At 44.6% G+C, this 24,496-nt stretch overlaps 1 protein-coding gene across 1 annotated transcript in view; it reads right to left on the reverse strand.

The window, feature by feature from the left end:
* LOC311224391 (dynein axonemal heavy chain 1-like) overlaps nucleotides 1–24,496 on the reverse strand; it is a gene marked incomplete at both ends in the record, with an annotated part of 190,100 nt that overhangs the window by 103,712 nt on the left and 61,892 nt on the right. The window contains 13 exons of the mRNA XM_084309358.1: nucleotides 5,118–5,289; nucleotides 8,399–8,607; nucleotides 8,942–9,077; nucleotides 12,298–12,494; nucleotides 12,875–13,105; nucleotides 13,370–13,548; nucleotides 14,383–14,556; nucleotides 15,030–15,187; nucleotides 15,311–15,471; nucleotides 17,057–17,197; nucleotides 20,696–20,767; nucleotides 23,043–23,201; nucleotides 23,617–23,736. Coding sequence (XP_084165484.1) covers nucleotides 5,118–5,289; nucleotides 8,399–8,607; nucleotides 8,942–9,077; nucleotides 12,298–12,494; nucleotides 12,875–13,105; nucleotides 13,370–13,548; nucleotides 14,383–14,556; nucleotides 15,030–15,187; nucleotides 15,311–15,471; nucleotides 17,057–17,197; nucleotides 20,696–20,767; nucleotides 23,043–23,201; nucleotides 23,617–23,736 — 2,109 coding nt within the window. The remainder of the gene's footprint in view (nucleotides 1–5,117; nucleotides 5,290–8,398; nucleotides 8,608–8,941; nucleotides 9,078–12,297; nucleotides 12,495–12,874; nucleotides 13,106–13,369; nucleotides 13,549–14,382; nucleotides 14,557–15,029; nucleotides 15,188–15,310; nucleotides 15,472–17,056; nucleotides 17,198–20,695; nucleotides 20,768–23,042; nucleotides 23,202–23,616; nucleotides 23,737–24,496) is intronic.

A 24,496-nucleotide genomic window follows, 5' to 3' on the forward strand; every position in this document is an offset into this window, starting at 1 on the left:
GTACATGGGTACCTTGGTCGCGTAGTGTATCTTGTAGACCAGGCCCATTGCAAGTTGCTGTACTCTGTCGTCTACTCTAAGCCATCCTAGGTTGTCAAAGTGGGCAGGGGTGATCAAAGTCCTTTTAGCTTGGCTCTCAGAGCCCACGACTTCTAAATATTCTATATATTTTTTAAAGTGACATATAAAAACGCCACTGTGCGTGCGTGCACGTGTATGTGTGTGTGGGGGGGCCTTCACAAGAATCTGGCCCAGGGGCCTCTGAAGTCTTAATCTGGCCTTGAGGCTGCCACTTAGGCGGGTGAGAAATCTCGGACATTGAGAGTTGGATACGTGGATACTGTTGATGTGAATCTATAGAGCTGGGGAAAGGTACTGGACACTGAGGAATGCCGTTTATAGGATAGTTCCCCTTTATAAATTAACATTAACAATAATTATTTCTATTGTAGTATTTCTGCGGAAATGTCATTTGTATTATAATTAGGGAAGGGAGTGGATTGGAGGGTGTCTTTTTATTTTTGTCATGTGCTATTTTCTGTATTATGTATGTTTGTGTAAGAGAAAAAAAATTGCAATAAAAACATTGTTTAAAAAAAAAAAAGTGAGTGACGAATGTATAATTTACACTTGTGCCAATTGCCTACTTATTATTAACCTAGGTATTGTGCGAGCGTTGCTAATTAACCTGCATGGTTATTATTATTAACCTTTGCTGATTAACCTGCGTGGTTATTATGTAGGGGGGAGCACGAATGCATTAAAGATGGCGGCTTTGTGTTTTTCTAAAAGTTTCTCCGGCGTAGGGAACGAGCGTAGAGCGGCTGGTATTCACGAAGGAGAGCGCTGGCCAATCAGAGAAACGCGGAAGTGCATGTTAGTTGCCTTAAGTGTTCACGCTTCCCGGTTACCCTTCAAGGAGACCTTTTTTCATCTCGCCAGGCCGCCTCTATCCCTTCTACAACGGCGCTCAGGTTCCGGGTTCCTCTGATTGGCCACGACGCCCACGTGACCCTACGCTAGCCCGCCCCCTTCCTGCCGCGCCACGCTTGCCGCGCCGCGCTCCCTCAGCTTCCACCCTCCCTCAGCTTCCTCAATTTATAACGAATCATTAGGACCGGGGGGCTCCGCGTCTCGGGGCGGCAGGGGGAGAGGAGGCAGCCGGGGAGGCGGCAGGGGAGGTCGAGGGGGAAGACGGACGCCTGTCTGCAAGAAAGTGGTCTACAACGACCACGAGAGTGAAGAGTAGGAGGACGACGCGGTCAGCTTGCGATCAGAGGAGGATGAGTACTGTGTGTTGTTGTGTTGTTTCCAATAAAAAATCGCGAATTAACCGGTGGCCACAACAACACACAGTACTCGTCCTCCTCTGATCGCAAGCTGACCGCGTCGTCCTCCTCCTCTTCACTCTCCTGGTCGTCATAGACCACTTTCTTGCAGACAGGCGTCCGTCTTCCCCCTCAACCTCCCCGGCCACCTCCCCGGCTGCCTCCTCTCCCCCTGCCGCTCCGAGACGCGGAGCTCCCCGGTCCTCCACCACCACCAGTACTGTGTGTTGTTGTGGCCACCGGTTAATTCGCGATTTTTATTGGTTTGTCATGACAAACCAATTACATAATCCAACATATGTGTAAAGAAACAACATATTCCAGTTAACATAATCCAACATATGTGTAAAGAAACAACATATTCCAGTTAACTGTATATTTTCTTTAATGATTCGTTATAAGCTGAGGGATATTTTTTTAATGATTCGTTATAAGCTGAGGGAGCGCGGCAAGCGCGGCACGGCAGGAAGGGGGCGGGCTAGCGTAGGGTCACGTGGGCGTCGTGGCCAATCAGAGGAACCCGGAAACTGAGCGCCGTTGTAGAAGGGATAGAGGCCGCCACGCCGTCATTGAAAATAAGAATTTGTTCTTAACCTCTTAAACCCGAGCCCTATTTTCTGAAAATCCACCTAAAAATACATACCTAAGTAAATGGAAGATTGCTCCACTTCTACAAGGCCCATTAGCATGTTCTTGGTATCGAGGGATCTCAGGGAATATATTCCCAATGTCCGAAATATTGTGTCTGTTACTAGGCTTGAGTAAATTGTAATATACCAAAGGAGAATATCAATTCAATTAATATATTTCTTCTTTGTAATCTTTGATGGTGAATAACACCATGCAAAAAATTACTAGACCTGACAAACTGCCACTGAGTTCTTTCAGCACCTTCTTGAGATCACTTGTACAAAAAAATCTAAGAAAATGAATAAAGGGAAGATGATTAAACAGAAGGTTTTGTAGATACAGTACTGAATTCTGCCATCCGGACACATGCAATTTGAAATAGTAGTATTATAGAATATAGAATATCAGGCCTATAAATGACCTTATTATAGCCAAGTCACACATCTATGGATCGGGCCAAATCTCCTCTTTCCAATGGCAGAGTTCAATCTGGATTTAGTATCACCACGTCATGTTTTTGCCTTTCTGTGAGGGACAGCTGTCTATTTCATCTCCTGTGAGGGATAGCTGTCAATCCCTGGTCTCTGTGGTTAATTGCCTCATGGGTCGGCAGGTGTGTGGGCTTGATTGCACCTGATTCAGTGCAACTGTGCCTATGGCAATGCTGAGTCTATTTAAGTTTGGATCTCGCAGTGTCAACTGCTGATTAATTTCCTAGTGTTGGCTATCCTTTTGGTCACGCTTATTATATTGAAGTGTAGTGCTGATCTCTGATTCAGAATTTATCCTTCTTGTTTTGGGCTACTGGCTTATTTTACACTTTATTTTATAGAGGCTGAACCCTTTATGATAGTGTTTTCTTGTGTTCTTTTGGAACTGTCCTTTGCACATAAACTCCCTTGGTGGAGGTTTAGTGTTTTATGTTTTCAATATAAACTCTGTTATTCATACACGGATAACTTAGAGTCCCTATTATCTGCTCGTGACCCACACACACATGCAGCCCTTACGCGTGTAGACTTTTACCAACAAACTTGCAGTTCCGCGTTCGGGTTCTGCGATCTGATTGGCCACTGACGTACGCTCTCTCTACGCCCAAACAGCGCGTTACGCTAGTTCTGCCTCTAACCTCTAACAGCCTGCAGCCTGCTAGCATTATCCAATTCATATCAATCGAAATAACGTATTGTTTTCATCTCTCTATATTAACGTGATTCCATCAACACAACATAAATGTTCAAAACACAACAAGACAGTTTGCATCACTTCCCACGGTTCTCAGCACTTATTCTACCGGTAGTGCGGTAGTTGTTGCCATGGTATTGGGTTTTTGGGTGAATACTTCATTGGCGGGGAAGAAGAACACTGATAGCGGTGTGTGGACCGTCCTGCGAGCCCTAGGCCACCGTCCCGTGAGCCCCACGGGACGAGACCAGGTAGAATTTTAGGCTCACGGGAAACAAGTCTTGCGGGACGGAGGCCTGGGGCTCGCGGGGCGGTGGTCTGGGGCTCACGGAGCGGTGGTCTGGGGCTCGCGGGGCGGTGGTCTGGGGCTCGTGGGGCGGTGGTCTGGGGCTCGTAGGGCGGTGGTCTGGGGCTTGCAGGGCGGTGGACTGGGGCTCGCGGGACGGTGGCCTGAGGCCGCGGGACGGTGGCCTGAGGCCGCGGGGCGGTGGCCTGGGGCTCGCGGGATGGTGGCCTGGGGCTCGCGGGACGGTGGTCTGGGGCTCGCGGGACGGTGGCCTGGGGTTTACGGAACGGTGGCCTGGGGCTCGCAGGACGGTCCACACACCGCTATCAGTGTTCTTCTTCCCCGCCAATGAAGTATTCACCCAAAGACCCAATACCGTGGCAACAACTACCGCACTACCGGTAGAATAAGTGCCGAGAACCGTGGGAAGTGATGCAAACTGTCTTGTCGTGTTTTGAACATTTATGTTGTGTTGATGGAATCACGTTAATATAGAGAGATGAAAACAATACGTTATTTCGATTGATATGAATTGGATAATGCTAGCAGGCTGCAGGCTGTTAGAGGTTAGAGGCAGAACTAGAGTAACGCGCTGTTTGGGCGTACGTCAGTGGCCAATCAGATCGCAGAACCCGAACGCGGAACTGCAAGTTTGTTGGTAAAAGACTACACGCAGCCCTTACACACCAGGCGTGATCCACAAACCGTGAATGAAATCTACTGTAAGTGCAGCTACTTTTTTATAATGGAAATTGCTCCGCCATTTTTCATCAGATTGCAATGCCGATTTTTGCTAAACATTCACAGAAAGGTAGATAAACAAACTGCGTTCTAATTTATGCAAATAACGTTCAGGTTTGTGGTAGATAATCCCGAAAAATAAGATACATTTAAAAGAAATTTCACAAGTCATATGATTGACAGGAGCTGGCTTGAGCTGGGTAGTGTCGTTTTTCGAAATTCCAACGCCATTCGAAAGCTCTGGGTCTCTTCTCCTCATATGACTACAAACTAAATGGCGACATTCATTCTAAATGGCAGATATTCGCTAATTTCTGAATACATTCCAAAAACTAATATTTCACTAATAACACTTTAACCTATTGATAAACAAACGTATTGCTGAAAATATACACTATGACTGCTGTTTTGACAAGGTTAGGATCTTTACTCTTGGCAACAATTGAAAAAGAAAACGCAACATTAATTCATAGTCTGTAGAGATGGATTTATGGCTTGGGTCCGGTAGCGGACCCGTCAGGCTTAAGACCTGCCTGGTTAAATAAAAAATGTATCCCCTCCCTACTTCTCATTTCCCCACGTGGAATGCACCTGATTGGATATTGCTGGTGCTCTAGTGTGACCTCTAGTGCGACAACTAGTGGCTGAATGTTATCTACGCATAGCGCCTTTAAATATGAACATGTGTCAAAAAGTCACTGAAGAAGTTGACCCAGACACAGTGGTGTGTTTGTCCTGCGTCACATGTCCTGCTTCACAGTGGTGTGTTTGTCCCGTCTTCACATGCCGTCTGTAAGTAAACTACAACTCAGCCATCCAATAACTCTGTGTGAACCCGAGGTATTGGGGAAATCACATTACTTCAAACCTTTAAAGTGTACAGCTGTACATGCTTTAATGAAACCTGGGTCTGGTTAGTGTTGTGTGCATGTCCTCAGTGTGCTCACCAGTCCCGTCATGGCTGTTTCCCCAGCCTCCAGCTCAGGCAGCTCGTTGAGGAAGGAGGCAGCTACAGACTGAAGGGCCTCCTGTGGCCAAGGACTGAACCAGTCTATAGTACAACACGTCACCAGGGAGGGGAACTGCCTCAGTCGCGCACGGAACACCTCACCTATAGGACTGGAGGAGAACAGAGAGGGAGAGTATGGGTGAAGTTAATGAGATTTAGGGTTAGATTAGGGGAGGATTGATTGATTGATTGATTGATTGATTGATTGATTGATTGATTGATTGATTGATTGATTGATTGATTGATAACTTTATTAACAGATTGCAGAATGGGTACAATACAGTACGGCTCAATACAAACAACTGCTAAGAGGATGCAGACCAGAAAAATACTTTCGTCTTGTTTACATAAGGATCCTCCATTTTCAATTCATCAAGACATTTATGACATACAAGACATACAAATATACAGTACTGTCTAAGAAAAAGAGATCATAAAAATATATACATCCAAAGGGAAAGAATGGAGGGGGTTGGGTGGGGCGGGTTTTTTAATTTGAATTTTTTTACTTTCTTTTTTCCGCCTCCTTTTTCCATTTGTCCCCCATCCCAATGTTAGTCGTTATGCCAATTCCCAATACCCTACCTGGTCGTTGCGTGCTCTGCCCCCTACCGTCGGTCTGGGAGGGCGGAGACTATCACATGCTTCCTCCGACACATGTGTAGCCAATCCCCACTTCTTTTGACCTGGTAGCATGGACTCTCACTGGGGGAGTGTAACATGTGGAAGGATCACACTACCTCTCCCAGATCCTTCCCTTGCTGTGCAGGCGCCCCGACCGAACTGTAGGAGTCGCTGTTTTACAACGACCAGGACCACCCTCGCCGGCTTCACACCCGCTGACACTGCCAATTGTGTCAGTATGGACGGTCGACCAAGCCGGAGGCACCACAGCTGGATTCGATCCCACTGTCTCTGTGGTGGTAGACAGATGCTTAGTCCGCTGCGTTACCCGGCCGCCCGCGGCGGGGGGATTTTGACATTTACCAGTTTCTAATTGCAGCCAGGTAGGGATTCACATTCCTTTACAGCTTTGGGTAGGGCGTTCCACATTGATGTGGCATAATTGCGAAACGTGTTTAGTCCCTTGTTTGAGCCGAATCTGGGTTTAACATGATTTGTGGAGCTCCCTCTGGTGTTGTGGTCGTGGTATTCACTGACCTTTGGGGAGTATTTTGACATGTACATGGGCACCTTAGTGGTGTAGTGTATCTTGTAGACCAGGCCCATTGCAAGTTGCTGTACTCTCTAAGCCATCCTAGGTTGTCAAAGTGGGCAGGGGTGAGGTGGGTTCTAGGAGTAAGGTCAAGCAGTAGTCTGACCAGTTTGTTTTGTGATGTTTGTAATTTTGTTTTTAGCGCCTTTGAGGTGCTTTGGTACCATGAGGTGCAAGCATAGTCGTAGTACCCTTGAATGAGTGCTCCTGCCAGAGTCTTCAGGGTATTCTTGTTTACCAGAGAGGAGATCCGGTACAAGAATCGAGTTCATTGGTTGACTTTTTGTTATTACATTGGATGCCATTTTGTCAAAGATTTGCCTCTAGGATGGAACCCAGGTATGTAATTTCATCTTTCCTTGTGACAATATTGTCACCCACTGTAACTGAGAAGCCGTCAGTCTTGCTGAGTTTGTTATTTGAACCGAAGAGAATGGACTCTGTTGGAGAGAAGAGAAGAGAAGAGAAGAGAAGAGAAGAGAAGAGAAGAGAAGAGAAGAGAAGAGAAGAGAAGAGAAGAGAAGAGAAGAGAAGAGAAGAGAAGAGAAGAGAGAGAGGAGAGGAGAGGAGAGGAGAGGAGAGGAGAGGAGAGGAGAGGAGAGGAGAGGAGAGGAGAGGAGAGAGAGAGAAGAGAAGAGAAGAGAAGAGAAGAGAAGAGAAGAGAAGAGAAGAGAAGAGAGGAGAGGAGAGGAGAGGAGAGGAGAGGAGAGGAGAGGAGAGGAGAGGAGAGGAGAGGAGAGGAGAGGAGTTTCTGCATCTTGCAAGTTCAAATCAAACTTCCCCGACTGGCCCAGCTCCTTCAAGGAGCCACCAAAGCCCACGTAGTAGCAGAAATGGTTAACACTGACTCACCAACTGAACACTGAACATATATCTGTATCCAAATAGAGAGGACATGTTCAGAAAATGTTCAAAGCCAAAATGTCAGTAATTTGTCAAACATATATGTTGTGTAATAATAATTGTCAACAACTTTAAAATGCCAGCCCCCTCCAGTAGAGGTCATTCTGCACTACGGGGCAGCAGACGAATGTCAAGAAAATTTTTATATTGCTAAAGGGGGAAGTCATGTCTTTGTTTGGATATGAACTTGCAAGAGGCAGAACTTTACTGATGGAAGCGTTGAGAAAGTCCAAAATTACTTTGCTTCCCTGTGGTTTGTATTGTGGAGGAATCCTTTTGGTTGCCCCAAACAATAGCTTAGTTCACACCTAGGTTGATTGATTGATTGATTGATTGATTGATTGAAAACTTTATTAACAGATTGCAGAATGGGTACAGTACAGTACAGCTCAATACATACAATTGTTAAGGGGATGCAGACCAGAGAAAGACTTTCGTCTTGTTTACATCAGGGTCCCCCATTTTCAATTCATCGTAACATATATGACATATATGACATACTACAGATAGACAGTACTGCTACATCTATACATTTATGACATACCAGATTTGCAAATACAGTACTGTTTGTGATACGAAAAGAGTCCAGAAAAAAAGTATATACATTTGACGTAGAAACTGTACATTGGAGGAGGTTGGGTAGGTGGGGGGGGTACTGTACATTGGAGGTGGTTGGGTGGGTGGGGGGGGGGGGTTGGGTAGGAGGGGTGGGTGGGGGACACTGTACAACTGTACAAGCAAAACTGTACATTGGAATATTGACAAGACCATACTTGGTAATTTTTACTGTACATTGGAGGGGTTGTGTTAGGACATTTACAGGGGCCAGTTTCGAATTGCAGTCTCCCGTAGGTGTTTTTTGATTGTGAGATGGTGAGAGGCCAGGGGCTACCCCCTCTCTCTACTTAAGATCATTCTCTTCTTTAGTGTCTCCTAGCCGGCCATGATGAGCACTCCTTTCAGCCAAAGCTCATTTAACCTACATGTACTTTGTATGAATTGTTTTTACTATTAAACCTATTTTGATCAGAAGATCTGTCTGCGATATAATTGATAAATCATAATCCACCACAGTACAGATAGGTTTCCCCGGAGCTCACCTCATGCAGAGTACGGTGTGGATGTTGCAGCGGACCCTCTTAATGTAAGCAGCCATGAGGTTGGTCTTGGTGGGCTGCTGGCCCAGGTCCTGCACTACAGGCTTCATGGCTGCCAGGATGCGCTCCTGCTCATCCGCTGCATACAGGTTGGGAACGTCGCCAGAGCTCAGGATGCCGTTTATGTCCTCCAGGAATGACTCACTCTTGATCTGGGAGGAGAGGACAAAATGTGGAGAGTGAGAGTTTCATTGTGTAACTATGATTTGATCCACCATGGAATGAAGAGACACCTACTTTTACTAAATGATTACTGGCACAAAAGTAAAGCAAAGCACACTACAGAATAATATTACAGCTGTAACTGTACAATTACAGTAACTAGTACATTTCAGGGAGGAATTAGCTTTTTAAATTGGATACACCCGTTTACATTTAGGTATGGACCCCTGCTAAATGTGCTGAGGAGAGAATACAGTAGGTAACGTGAGGAATGGACCCCTGATAGATGTGTTGAGGAGAAAATACAGTAGGTAACATGAGGACCTGTGTGTCCACGAAGAGGAAGGTGATTTGTTTGTTCTGCAGGCCAGCTTTCAGCATGATCATCTTGATGTCCTCCCTCCACTCTGCCGTGCCGTAATTCTTAGACAACTCAATCTGGAAACACTCGCAGTCTGACCTGAGAACAGAAACACAGAAACACACATATAGATCAACAACAACAAGAAACATCTTATTCAAGATTATAGAAAGTTATATTGTCGTATTGTGTAATTGTCAGTTACTATTAGTTAATTCATTAACAGAATACAATCACATCTAACTATAAAGAAAGGAATGTATGTATGTCTGTCTTTCGCATATCTTGGGAACCGTTCATCTGATCCACTTCACACTTGGCACGTGTTTTGCTGAGGACACATGGGAGTGCAGTGTTGAGTGTGAAGTAAATCAGGGGAGCAGTTCTCAAACAACCATACCAAGGTTTTAGAGATCATTGCAAACGAAGGTTATCCTATAACCCTAGTTACATGAGTTCTTGTGAGCGTTCTGCTCTATGGGAAGTATACCTAGGTATACCACGTTACCTGAAAGATTCCACTACATGCACTTTGCACTTGCCCGGCCACGCCCCTGTCAGCCTACATGTGTGAGGGGTGTAACCGTACACCCGCCTTCCCGAGTCTTGACCTTCAGACAGTCAGGGGTCCTCAGTGAGTGCGAGCAGAATGCTCACAAGAACTCATGTAATTAGGGTTATAGGATAACCTTCGTTACATTTCGTTCTTGTATCTCGCTCTGCTCTATGGGACACAGGACTGGAGCAGGACGTGGAGAGCCCGACAAATGCACCCGCTGAGGTCCCCTACTACGATCAGACCACCGGGGAGGGTCCGGGCCCCCCCACCCTTCCTAGTGAGGGGGGGGGGGGGGGGGGGGGGGGGGGCAGGACACCGACTGTGCGGAAAAAGGGGGCAGCACCCAATAATCCTGTGGGGTCAGCTGGCATACCGGGGAGACAAGCACTACAAGAGGGGAGGTTGATCCCTTAACCCAGGCCGACAGGTAACAAGAGCAAAGCTCGACCTGCGCCTGGAGGACTGTGAACTACACAGGAGCGCCTAGAGGGGCTGACTGTAAAAACAGTACCCCGACGGGGGGGAAGGGGAGGGTGTTAGGCATGCCGTGCAAAATGTCACAATCCCGTGGGGTCATAACCTCACGGGGTCGGGGTTCAGAGAAAAGAGTTTGACACAATTGGCAGATGTCATAAAATATGCGGGGGCATCCTCTCGTGGAGCTGGGGCCGAACCCTGACAGAGAGTTGACTCCGCTATCGACATTCCGGGGAGACAACCACCCCAAAAAACAGAAAGGTTGCTCCCTTAACCCATTGAATCCGGGAAACACAGCTGCACATATATACAAGCTATACAAAGCATTTAAGGCGTTTCAGGTTCAAAATGGGTTAACCCAGGCCGACAGGTAACAAGCGCAAGGCTCGACCTGCGCCTGGAGGACCGGGAACTACACAGGAGCGCTTAGAGGGGGTGACTGCTAATAAACAGCCGAGCGGGGAGGGAGGGGTGAATGAATGCGTGAAAGAAACCTTACTTACAGTTTGCAGAAAGGGTACAATACAGTACGGCCCAATAAGATAAGATAAGATAAGATATTCCTTTATTGATCCCCTTGGGGAAATTCAGGCATCATAGCAGCATGGGGGGGAGGGGGGGGGGGGTACAGGTAGTAAAACAACACAGTATACAGGTAGTAAAAAACAACACAGGCAGTGTAAACAATTTGATCAATATGGTCAATATAATTTACTATCTGACTAGCTGAGGAATATTCACATTATTCACAGCGTCACATAAGGTGCAGTATGCATGAGGTATAGTGTTATAATTTACTATCTACTGAGTATACATTATTCACAGTATCACGGTATCCACTGAAATATACATTATTCACAGTATCACAGTATCCACAACTGTTAAGGGGATGCAGACCAGAGGAAGTCGTTTGTCCCATTCACTCACACATTCACACACCGACGGCGGAGGCGACCATGCAAGATGCCGACCTGCTCATCTGGAGCAATTAGGGGTTAAGTGTCTTGCTCAAGGACACTTCGACACGCTGCCTGGGACACAACTGCTCTATCTCCCCGAGCCACTGTCGCATCAGTCACCGTAAATGCCTACATTTTGTCTTCAGCTCATCCGATCTGCTGACGCGCTGTTTCTCCCCGTTGTGTCTCACAAGGTACCTTCAAGCGCCTGGTGGACATCAACTTTGCGTGTGCCATGGGTCCCCCCGGAGGAGGCCGGAACCCCGTCACCCATTTTCAACTCATAGTGACATTTATGACACACACAACATTCATGACATCAGCCCCTGTAGTGTCCGGCCCGCCCTGGAATTTTCCCCCCGGAAAAGCCCAGGGCCCTTCGGGTTAACAGAACATATATCTGTGACCCGGCGGACACCGGGTTGAACTGATCCGGTCCGGCGGGACCAGGAGGAGTCCTGTGTCCTTCCACGCTGCCGCTCCTCTTCAAAGGAGAGGGGGATAGGTACATGTTTTGATCAAAAACACCACAGGAGGCACCACCAAGACGATCTGTATGATACGCGAACGCACAGCTCCTGATGGCCCACATAACGGGCGTGAAACCCCCCTGTCGACGCTTGATCTTCCCCGCCATTTCCCCCCGGAAATGTACACGAGCCCTCGAGCTGGCAGTGACCTGGCCCTCGGTAGAGAAAAAACTCCTTCCCGGCCGACCGCATAAAAAAAAGCAACACAAAAAACAAATCTAAAACCTAACTAATCACTTGCTTGCCGTGTGCCTGTAGCAAACACTTCCTAGAATGAAAGAAACTGGAAGGCGGATGTACGGTCACACCCCTCGCATATATACATGTAGGCAGACAGGGGCGTGGCCGGGCAAGTGCAAAGTGCATGTAGTGGAATCTTTCAAGTAACGTGGTATACCTAGGTATACTTCCCATAGAGCAGAACGAGATACAAGAACGAAAGGTAACAACCATACCAGTTTTAGAGAACACTGCAAACAACCATACCACGGTTTTAGAAAACACTGCAAACATACCACAGTTTTAGAAAACACTGCAAACAACATACCACAGTTTTAGAGATCACTGCAAACAACCATACCACAGTTTTAGAAAACACTGCAAACAACATACCACAGTTTTAGAGATCACTGCAAACAACCATACCACAGATTTAGAGAATGCTGAAAGCAGCCATACCAGGAGCCATTAGCCCGTTCTGAACGGGCACGCATTCTGAATGGGCACTGCACTAGTATAAAAGAAACCTAACGAGCTGGCATAGGAGCGTGTGTTTAGAGGTGTGCAAGTCTCACATATGTGAGGCCAGCTTGGTGAGAGACTGACGCCCGCTGCCACCCACTCCCAAGAGCAGGGCGTTGCCCAGAGGCTGGCGCAGGATGCGGCTGATGCGACACACGTGCTGGATGGCATCCATGAAGAGCACCAGCTTCATCGTGCTGCTGCTCTCCACGTTGTATTCGTTCATGTACTCCTCCATCACTCTGACCAGCTGCAGCACGTAACACAGGAAGAAAAACACAGAGATCAAGTCACTAATAATTAGGGATGTCCGATATTATCGGCCTACCAATATTATCGGCCGATATCGGCATTAAAATGTGATATCGGAAAATATCGGTATCAGTTTTCCAATTTAAGAACAAATTCTGATTTTATTTATTGTCAAAAGTATGCATATAATGTTGTGTTAATTCCACAACAAGAGATATGTAATGTTAATGTTAAAATGTCCTGATATTTTAGAATTTCGAGGATCTGGAATACAGCCCTCAAGATTCCATGATATTTCAGAAATCCCATGGCCAGTGGGAATCTATTATATTGCAAATGTATCAGACACAGGCCAGTTTGTTAGTATTACCCTCCTACCTTTTCTCGGTCCTCGATGAGTGTGTAGACTTTGATGTCGGCTCCGGGGTTCATGAAATCTCCGTACAGGATGGGCTGTTGGGGCACCACGTCCTCAAAGCTGCAGTCAAACTCCTTGATGCGGTCCTGCAGGAGTCTGTCAAACCAGTCCCTGTCCTCGACACTCACCAGGCGGTCCTGGAACACCCGGCAGCTCTCGTGGTACCACAGCCGCAGCAGCTGGAACTCATCCTGAACACCACATCACAACAAACAGGACTTTGTCAAGGTTGTTCCTATAGCCAGTGGGTGTCTCTTGTCCCCAAAGAGCTTTCATACATGTTATACCTACAGTCTGAGACAGGGGTTTTCATACATGCACTATACAGTATGTCTCTCACCACAACCAATAAACATACTGAGATGGTGACTCAGGCATTTAAATAAGCTAAGCAAACATGATGAGATGAAAAAAGGCTTTATATCACCAACACACCCCTTTAAATGTGATCCTACCTCTATCATGCCGGCCTCAGCCATGAGGACGCCCTGGAACACCTTGGAGAGGTCCCTCAGGTTGAAGGTGTAGTGGGACTTGGCTGGTGTTGGCAGTAGCTGGGAGGTGATGGTGGAGTACACTTTGATAGTGGCATCTACCAGAAGCTCATTCAGTGGCTGGATGGCTGGCACGGGTCCTGGTAGAAAAGAGAGAGAGCGAGAGAGAGAGAGAGAGAGAGAGAGAGAGAGAGAGAGAGAGAGAGAGAGAGAGAGAGAGAGAGAGAGAGAGAATGTCAGAGTCACCTGTAACACTGTATACTATGGTGGGGAACATGTTATGGTGAAGTGACACGTATCACATGCTTCTCCCTCGTCTTCCCATGCGCTGCTTCTCTCTTGACTTACTGCCTGGTTGCCTTTTACTCATATTTCCATCTGAAAGACAAAGTGAAGAACTCAGTCAGAAAATAAAAGTGACTCTAAAGCTCGTTTAAGACCTTCCAGCCTGAAACACGGTTCTCCAGTCCTCCTGCACCCGGTTACATAGATATATATAGAACACTAGATAGCTTACCCGCGCTGCCGGCCAATGGAGAGCGACGTCGTCGTAGGGCGGCCATCTTGCCACAGGCAGCTCAGCTACTGATAACATTAATGTCTATGGTGCATGTACTATTTAAATAACCAGATTGCTCAATTCTTTAACCATTTTCAAATGGGTTGGTTTGCTATAAACATCAAAGATGTAGTTATGATACTGCATACTTATAAAAAAAAAATGTAAAGATGTTTTTTTACAAACCGCTTGAATCATAGACACGTTAATAATGCTTGTAATAAACCAAACCGTTTGTAAATCCATGAATATTTCAGCGAGTTATGAGTATTTTTGTCTGTGCATATCACTCACCCTCACTCAAGGCTGACTGGGGCAAGATGGCGGCGGTTCAGCGACGCTGGTGACTCCGCCTTAAGCTATCTAGTGTTCTATATATATCTATGCCCGGTCAGACGAGACACGCTCGACTCACTCATCCAGTTGGCCAGAATGGTGGAGAAGATCCGTTTCTTGCTGGCGTCCGCCATCTCGGTGAAGGACAGGGTGTTGAAGTGGCGAGTGAAGCGCTGGGTGACGGGGTTCCGGCCTCCTCCGGGGGGACCCATGGCACACGCAAAGTTGATGTCCACCAGGCGCTTGAAGGTACCTTGTGTGAGACACAACGGGGAGAAACAGCGCGTCAGCAGATCGGATGAGCTGAAGACAAAATGTAGGCATTTACGGTGACTGATGCGACAGTGGCTCGGGGAGATAGAGCAGTTGTGTCCCGGGCAGCATGTCGAAGTGTCCTTGAGCGAGACACTTAACCCCTAATTGCTCCAGATGAGCAGGTCGGCATCTCGCATGGTTGCCTCCGCCGTCGGTGTGTGAACGTGTGAGTGAATGGGTCAAATGTGAGGAACAAATTGTAAAGCCCTTTGGATAAAAGCGCTATATAAATGCACCATTTACCATTTACCCTATCTACAATGTAACTTACAATAAGGGCAAACAGTACCACCACTGCAAATAGTCTAATATTTACAAAAAATAAAAGCAATCAGGGGTATTTTGATTTCTTTCATTACAGTAAATAATAACGAGGATCGTAATATTCAGTGTAACACAGTCATCTCTCACCGATCTGACTCCTGTCGTACCAGCCTCCGTGGTCCATCCACTGCCGTAGCAGCTCGATGGGCGGCTGGGCCCCGTAGGTCTCCAGCATGGGCATATTCAGGTCGTCGATGAAGAAGACGAAGTAGTTCCCCAGCGAGGGTGCAAACACCCCCTTACGCCTGCCACAGAAACAGGCCTCGTTTTGTGACAATTGATTTCGGCGGGAACTGATACTGTAGGTATGATGAAACTAGTGAAATGAGTTGAAATTCCCATCGCAACATGGAAGTAGGCTACTGTACCTTTTGCCTAGTTTGCTGTCAATGTAATCCTGCGTCTGATTGGCTGAGGTGCGGGCAGAGAACATGAGGAAGTGCGTGATGTACTCAGCAGGCATGTTGTTCAGCAGCTTGTCTGCCATGGTCAGCGTCTTCCCGGTGCCAGTCGGCCCGACACACAGCACCTGTCCAATACAAACAAGGCGATTAACAATCATCCTATGGAAAGGCTTTACCTGGAATAATGTGCGCACCCACACTCACTCACTCACTCACTCACTCACTCACTCACTCACTCACTCACTCACTCTCACACACACACACACGCGCACACACACGCACACGCACACACACGCACACACACGCACACGCACACACGCACGCACAAGCACACACGCACACACACACACCTTTACACCCCTAACACACACACACACACAAACATCACCTTAAACATTAATTCACTTTAGACACTTTAAACACTTTTTAACAAATTTTTATGTATTTGATCTATTTATTACTAAAAGATTTGCACTACATCTCTACCAAATATTTTGCATTTTGCTTGCATTTGTACTTTATATACAGTATATATATTTAAATATGATTTATATATATTTTTACTGTATGAAGCAATCTCAGGAGGCTCATACAGAACCAAGCATTTCACTGTAATGTACATCATGTACCTTATGTGTGACAAATAAAACAAAACTTGAACTTGAACACACACACATTTGAAATGTTTATTTATGTCCACATAAACAGAAGTACAAGGAAGCCTCATACAAAGGACATAAACAATGCGAGTGCAATCAGAAAATCATGAAGAACAGTCTGGTACAAGGTGCATGGGCGGCAGAATCATGGGTAAAGGTAACAGCGCCTCCTCCAAATTGAGCGGCTTCCTACGTATAATTGCTGATACTGAGCAGTACCTGGCTAACTGCTTGGCCTTCCTTTTGGGGAGACCGGCTATTTGTAGGCCCCTCACAACCAACTTGTGCACATGCCCTAGGGCGGCTGCCAAAGATAAAAACTAGGAGTTTACATCTGTAGCCTAGCTGTGAGATGGTCTGCTGTAGCTGTTGGTATTTCAGCATTTTGGTTAGGAAGGCTTCTTCTAAGCTATAATCAAAAGTACAGCCAACCTCAAGAATGGACACCTCCCACAGTAGAATGCTTATACAGTGTGATGGAGGACCTAAAAATAAGAGAGATATCTTTCGCTATCAGATCTACTATTCTGTCATGCCTACATATGTAGAGGCCCCTGTATACATGGCAACCATTTAAGATGTGGGACATGGTTTCAGCTATTTGGTTATTGTCATGATGAATACAGTGAGGAGTATGACTGCCTGGAAACCAGATGGAGAGATTCAGTTTAGATGGTAAGACCTGTAATCTCGCTTTCAGAGTAAAGATAACAATGCACTCATCTATGGCAACATTTTTGAACACAGAGTGAGAGACAGAATGGTCCACACACACACACACACACACACACACACACACACACACACACACACACACACACACACACACACACACACACACACACACACACACACTTAGAAATTAGTAATACATTCAGTATTAGTGCAGCACACCTAAAACTGAATACTATTCCTCTTGGACACTTAAGGTTTATATACCTGATAACCGGTAACTGTTTTAACTGATTGGTGTTTTGTATGATTATATATGCTGCAGTGCAATCATGTTATGGGCCTTTCAGCTACTGGTCCACAGGGTGCCTCCACTTACCGGCTTCTTATTGGACAGCAGCATGTCCATAAGGAAGGACATCCGCACAGTGTCAGGGGTGGGCACGATGATGTCAGAGTAGTTGGTCGCCGAGGTGATGATCACATTGGGGGCAGATTGCATCCAACAGACCCACTGGACCTAGAGTGTACAACAGCCCAGGGGAAGATGTCTCAAAAAAAGGTAATCTGTAAGTCTGGGCTGTCTGTGTTGTCTGTATTTTCTGCCCCGTTAACGAGAGCTAGCAATGGCAATGTCGGCCGGTCACTCGTGTCAACCACTTTGGTCAGATGGTAAGTGTCGTATATTTATCTAAATAAAACCTGTAAATTAAACAATAGAAATTATGCACATATATGAAATAGCAAAGAACTAGGTTATTTTCTCTTAGAAAAATAGAGACTCACAGCCATGCCAAATCACCTGTTAGGTTAACCATACATTTGAGTCAACAAGAAGGCTGTTAACTGGCCTCAGTCGAAATGGATCAAAATGACCCATATAAGCATTACAGGAAGGATTAAAATCATCTAGCGGTTGATGGAAAAAGCCACAGGAGAACTCAGTCAAAAAGCTAACAGTGCACCCCTTCAGCCTTCACTTAGCAGTTATAGGAAAGGCCCAGAGTGCCATAAAGATAAAAGAACAGATCAAATGGCAAACAGATGACACATCTTCCTCCACAATGAACAGGGATGGTGCGCCCAATAACTAACTTTTAAGTCAAGAAGTGACGGCCTGAAGGCCAACACCCGAGTTCTGTTTACTTTAGCTAAGCAGACCAAACAGGCCATTCTGTGATACCCACTGTTAGGTTGAGTGGGTACTATATTTCCATCTGTATGAGGGTCGCATTCAGGGACACTTGGGTAAATCATTCTAAAAGGAAACTAGTTCATATCCCCTCTGTAAGGTCACCTTGTAACGCTGTTTCGCAAGACCCAAATCACTGAGAGGGGAGACCTTCTAGCCAATAGGAAAGCAGGCTCTCTGGGGTGACGGCACTGGATGGCGCAAGGGCGGGGGGGGGTTCTCTCTTCTCTATAAAACCTACAGGTTGAATGATGGAGGTGAGACAGAGACACGGAGACACCGAGACGCAGAGAGAACGGAGAAGCAGAGACGGAGAATCCACCCCACCAGTTCGAGAATAAGAGACGCCACTAAGAAGCCCTCCGGGAAAAGCTGATTAGAGATAGAAAATAATTGATGCTGTGAACCAGATAATTTTAAGCTGTTGGATATTCCAATAAAACAACGGTCAGAACCGTTTTCACCCGCAGCGCTGTCTCCGCCTCCACGTGATTTCCAACGGACCATATTTGAATGAACTGTTACTTTAACGGAAAATACAACGAGCAGAGTAAGCTATTCCACTATACATTAGAGAACGAGCATATAGCTATAACATAGAATCATTGAGAAGATACATTATAAGCCTGCAACCTGTCTCATCCTATAACCACCACGGGATGGCCATAAGGTAACACACAAGCACCACAGAGATGCATAGAGAGTAAACGTATGAACTTATTGAGTATCCTGTGCGTCACGTGATGACTCCATGGGAGTCAGAGGACCTTCTATATCTATGTAAAAGATCGATGTATGAGGAAATCGACAGGAACAGGATCCCTGAAGCACAAAGACAGTTGAAGGCCTTATTTCTGGTGAACATGTTGATGCTACTTTGTCAAATCAAAGCCTTGACACTGATGAAGTGTCAAAACATTAGTCAATGCAACTAGGCCTGTGGAAGGATATCCAATTATAGTTTTTCAATTAACCAGATATTCTTAATGGTTAATAAAAAAAAAAAAATTATTGTTCTGTATTTATTCATTTATTTTTATAGGGTGAATGAGTACACATTTTTTGGTGGTGAACACATGAGACATTCTCTACATTTAGACTGAAAGATTTCTGTCTACTAGCTCTCCTGCAAATTCATATCTCAAGACCTTTCACTACACTGGGCAAGTGGGCATGCGTGTGCTTCTGTGTAGTACTAACAGCGCATGTTTGTGTATTCTGCCCCCTTAGCAACAATTTTGTGTTTTTTGCCTATATTTCTTTGTGTTTCTGTGTACAACGATGGCTGTGTTGATTATTATGTCATGAAATTGGGTCAGTTTGGTCATTGTCTATATATATATCCAATATGTAAAACGATCATCATTAAAATACCTATAAAACAAAAAGTTATAGGCCTTACCTTGCCAATTAACCTAGTGGGTTTTTTTCTTCCCATTGACTCCCATGTTAAAACGCTGATTTTTAATTTGCACTCATTCATTAAATTGTCGCTGTAATTATCAAATAAACGCTCTTTTCATACTGCCGTGAGCCAGTGGATGTTCCAGGAAGTCTGTTACCGAATTATGACACACGGTGGCGCAATTGCATTATGGCTGATGTAGCCAGCCAAAGAACCGGGCCATTCTGCTCCCTATTGGTCCAAGAGGGTGATATCAGATAGCGACTCCCTTCTCCTCCTTCCTCCTCGTGTCACAGTGGCTGAGCTGTGCCAAGGTGCCGCCCCCCTCGCACGGCTCTGCTCTCACATTACTGCAGAGCCATGGTGCTTCAACAGACAGCGGTGTGTCTTCAGAATGTACCGGGAGAACCGTTTACTGTAACCCTGTGGGTATAATAAGCAATAAGCAGTGCTTACTAACGTTATTAGTTACGCTATTTCTGACCGAATTAGTCATTCATTTGTAAATATAAAGACAGATTCTTTTTCACGCGGACTTGGTGAATGTTTTCCACGCTGTAATATGGGGTTGAAAACTTGTATAAATATGAACTAAATGCAGATTTCTGCGGGTTTTTTTTCATAAAAAGGGATTTACTATCAAACAAACGGGAAGATAAGTGGTTAAAATTCGGAAATAGTTGTAATCTTTTACAGATATATTGAGGTTATGCTCTTACTTCTCTTCCTGAAAAGAAATTTTTTTTTTAAATATTAAAAATTTTGAATGATATGGCCTTGAACTTGATGCAAACATTTCCTGCTTAGCATTATAACTGCTAACTCGTTAAGGGGGCATAAGAGTAAACTGTCAATGGGGGAAATTAATTGAGTGCATGTGAAGTAACGTTAGCCTAAACTGTGTGAAGTAAGCAAAACTGTTGAAATGTAAAAAAGATTTGTTGAGCTTTTCAAACGAGTCCTGCAAGCCAGACGAATCCTTTTGTCAGGCGATTATCAAAGGACATACAATACTGCCCAAGAAAGACCCTGGGAATAACATTATGAAGCAGAAAGAGACTGATGGCCCCATGGCTGTTTTATGGGTTGTTTCAAACAAATTAATGAAATGGTATGAAAATGTTGTATTGCCATTCTCTGAGTAGTGTTGATGATCACTAAGCATATACGCACAATAAGCACTGCATGTTGATGTATTGTCATGTTGAGAGAGAGGGGGATGATTATGGATGAAATGGGCAGATTATGTGCATGGCAGACCACTCAGGAAGATAAAAAAAAAGCTGTCAATCAAAATAACCGTTATGCACATCCTAAATGCAACAGAAATAATACTATGCTGTTTCTGAGAGGCACTGGACTGATAACCGGTGGGATCAGTTTCTTTGCTGAGTCTGTATTTGAAGCATTAATCTGCTCACCGGTGCATTGATCCCTGCGTCATCAAGCCCATAGTCATAAACAAGACCCTCCTCTGGAAAACACACATTAATCTGGAAGACAAACACATTTAGTAGAAACACAACAGAATTAAAACATTATAAAATTATATATATATATCGCTACTCTGTAGAAGTGTGTCAGCTAAGGATGAACCAATATTGATACTAGTACTAGATATTGGGCTGATATTTATCTAAAATAGGACATCTGTATCTTAAAGGATAACTCCACTATTTTGGGAAATTAGCTTATTTAACATCTTCCCTGGAGTTAGACAAGAAGATGCATACCTTTTTTGTCTCTGTGCGTGCATTTTAGCTTTGGGAATAGATGCTCCGTTAGCATAGCTTAGCTTCATCACTGGAAGTGGGGGAGGACAGTAGCCTTACAGTGCCTTACAGTGTATTGCAAGGTCTGACATTGACCAAACTTGATATGCATGACCTTGGTGGGCTCTAGGTCAACTCCTGAAAAGGGGGTCAATGTCAGACTTTGCAATCAAAAGTTAGGGGGCTAATAACCCTTGCCATAATTTCAGTGCGCCCCTAACTTTTGATTGCAAGGTCTGACATTGACCCCCTTTTCAGGAGTTGACCTAGAGCCCACCAAGGTCATGCATATCAAGTTTGGTCAATATCAGACCTTGCAATACACTGTAAGGCACTGTAAGGCTACTGTCCTCCCCCACTTCCAGTGATGAAGCTAAGCTATGCTAACGGAGCATCTATTCCCAAAGCTAAAATGCACGCACAGAGACAAAAAAGGTATGCATCTTCTTGTCTAACTCCAGGGAAGATGTTAAATAAGCTAATTTCCCAAAATAGTGGAGTTATCCTTTAAGAGTTTTCCCAGTACTAATATTCAACACCAAGAGCCACTTGTAGCACATAATAAATGAAAGCAAAGTGACTTGAAATTATGCCTTTCTCACAAATGGAAGGTCTCTCTGATGAAGAACAATGGATCATAGCTCATTAATATTCATACATTAACTCATCCTATCATTCTAAGTGACGGAATATAGTGTTCAGTGGTATGTTTAGTCTAATGGATGAGTATGTTTAGTGGTATGTTTAGTCTAATGGACGAGTATGTTTAGTGGTATGTTTAGTCTAATGGACGAGTATGTTTAGTGGTATGTTTAGTCTAATGAACGAGTATGTGTTTAGTGGTATGTTTAGTCTAATGGACGAGTATGTGTTTAGTGGTATGTTTAGTCTAATGGACACGTATGTTTAGTGGTATGTTTAGTCTAATGGACAAGTATGTTTAGTGGTATGTTTAGTCTAATGGATAAGTATGTTTAGTGGTATGTTTAGTCCAATGGACGAGTATGTGTTTAGTGGTATGTTTAGTCTAATGGACGAGTATGTTTAGTGGTATGTTTAGTCTAATGGACAAGTATGTTTAGTGGTATGTTTAGTCTAATGAACGAGTATGTTTAGTGGTATGTTTAGTCTAATGGACGAGTATGTGTTTAGTGGTATGTTTAGTCTAATGGACGAGTATGTTTAGTGGTATGTTTAGTCTAATGGACGAGTATGTTTAGTGGTATGTTTAGTCTAATGGACAAGTATGTTTAGTGGTATGTTTAGTCTAATGGACGAGTATGTGTTTAGTGGTATGTTTAGTCTAATGGACGAGTATGTTTAGTGGTATGTTTAGTCTAATGGACGAGTATGTGTTTAGTGGTATGTTTAGTCTAATGGATGAGTATGTTTAGTGGTATGTTTACTCTAATGGACGAGTATGTGTTTAGTGGTATGTTTAGTCTAATGGACGAGTATGTTTAGTGGTATGTTTAGTCTAATGGATGAGTATGTTTAGTGGTATGTTTAGTCTAATGGACAAGTATGTTTAGTGGTATGTTTAGTCTAATGGACGAGTATGTTTAGTGGTATGTTTAGTCTAATGGACGAGTATGTTTAGTGGTATGTTTAGTCTAATGGATAAGTATGTTTAGTGGTATGTTTACTCTAATGGACGAGTATGTGTTTAGTGGTATGTTTAGTCTAATGGACGAGTATGTGTTTAGTGGTATGTTTAGTCTAATGGACGAGTATGTTTAGTGGTATGTTTAGTCTAATGGACAAGTATGTTTAGTGGTATGTTTAGTCTAATGGATAAGTATGTTTAGTGGTATGTTTAGTCTAATGGACGAGTATGTTTAGTCTAATGGACGAGTATGTTTAGTGGTATGTTTAGTCAAATGGATAAGTATGTTTAGTACTTAAAGTGGGTATCGGCTGTGACAAAGGGGCACAGGTGCACCAGCTAAACCCAAATGTGAATGTAAACCAGCAGCTCTAAACCAGTGACCCTGACCTTCTCCTCTGCCATTTTCCCCCTGAGCCAGGCACTGAAACGATGCCAGCTGTCAGCATCTCCAGTGGCTCCTACGCTCCAAACCAAAGAGAAGATGAACCAGGGCTCAATTAGCTCCTTCAGACGGTTGAGCGTCTCCTGGGCTGGTGGCTTTGCATCCTTATAAAACAACACAGGAAATTACTTTTTAAAAGAAAAAGAAAGTGTTTTTAAAGCAATATTACTTTCATTCTTCACTATGTAATGTCTCTAATAGGTCATCAGTTTAATCCTGGCTGTTCTAGGAACTCACCGTCACCACCACTCCTGTCTTTCTTTCACTATGTTAAAAACATAGTGTAGAAATCATACCTTTAACCAAGGTAACTTTTTGACTCAGTGTCCAGGCCTTATTTAATTTGAACTATTCAGAATATCAATAAAAAGAGGGATACAATAATAAAAAGCCTGAAGACCGGCGCTAACAGCGAGGTAGCTAACGTTGGAAGAGGTTGGTCGCCACTGAACTGGAGATGCACCTGCTCGAAAATGTTTATGGTGGACCAAAGTGAGAGACAGAGAAGTGGAGACAGACCTCCCTGGGGATGAAGGGGCTGAAGAAACAGTCCATGAGTCTGAGGAGGCTGCAGGTCAGGTTACTGTCCACAGAGGAGATCACCTCCCTCACTGACTGACGCACAAAGGAGATGGAGTCCTATAGAGGAACACAACGCAGAAACCATAGAACAATACAGCTACTGGATGGATCTACAGCAGTGGCGGCCGGCCGATAGTGGGCGCTAGAGCGCCGCCCTCCCTGGTTAAAAGAAGAAGAATTTTTTTTTTTAATTTTTTTAGAGCCCTATAAATAAAATAAACATGTTTAAAATGAATAATATTTACTCATTTTAAGTATGTTTGTGTTTCCAATGCACAATATAACGTTAATATATCAAATATAAATAATTGTTTTCATTAACAGGAAGTGACTGTCTGATAGAGAATAATACCGCGTCTATACTTTCCGTAGCCGCATTTCTCTCGGGCTAGACGCAATAGCGCTTACAGTGGGCGTGCTGGTTTCATCGCGATCGCTGTATCCGTCGCAGCCAATCAGTGCGTAACGCGCTGTGCGTTGAAATATGATGTATTATGATGGAAGCCGGGCGCGTTTTCAAGCGATCTATATCATCTAAGCAAGCAGCGTCTATACTTTCCGTAGCCGCATTTCTCGGAGACGCTCTCTGATTGGCCGACGCCAGTTTCTACACTGGTTAAGCTTAGCCACTCTTCGAAGTAGGTTATGGTTAGAGTTTGTCTTAGAGCGTGACGGCAAGTTCTTTCGACGGTTAAGCTTAGGCACTCTTTCAAAGTTGGTTAAGGTTAGTTTGTCTTAGAGCAGGGTGATAGAACGCCAGGTAGTTTGCAGGCTGTTTGACGCGGAAATGGGCAAAGACAGTAAGACACAGCTCATC

Source organism: Notolepis coatsorum (genome assembly GCF_963971535.1).
Source record: "Notolepis coatsorum genome assembly, chromosome: 1".
NCBI lineage: Eukaryota > Metazoa > Chordata > Actinopteri > Aulopiformes > Paralepididae > Notolepis > Notolepis coatsorum.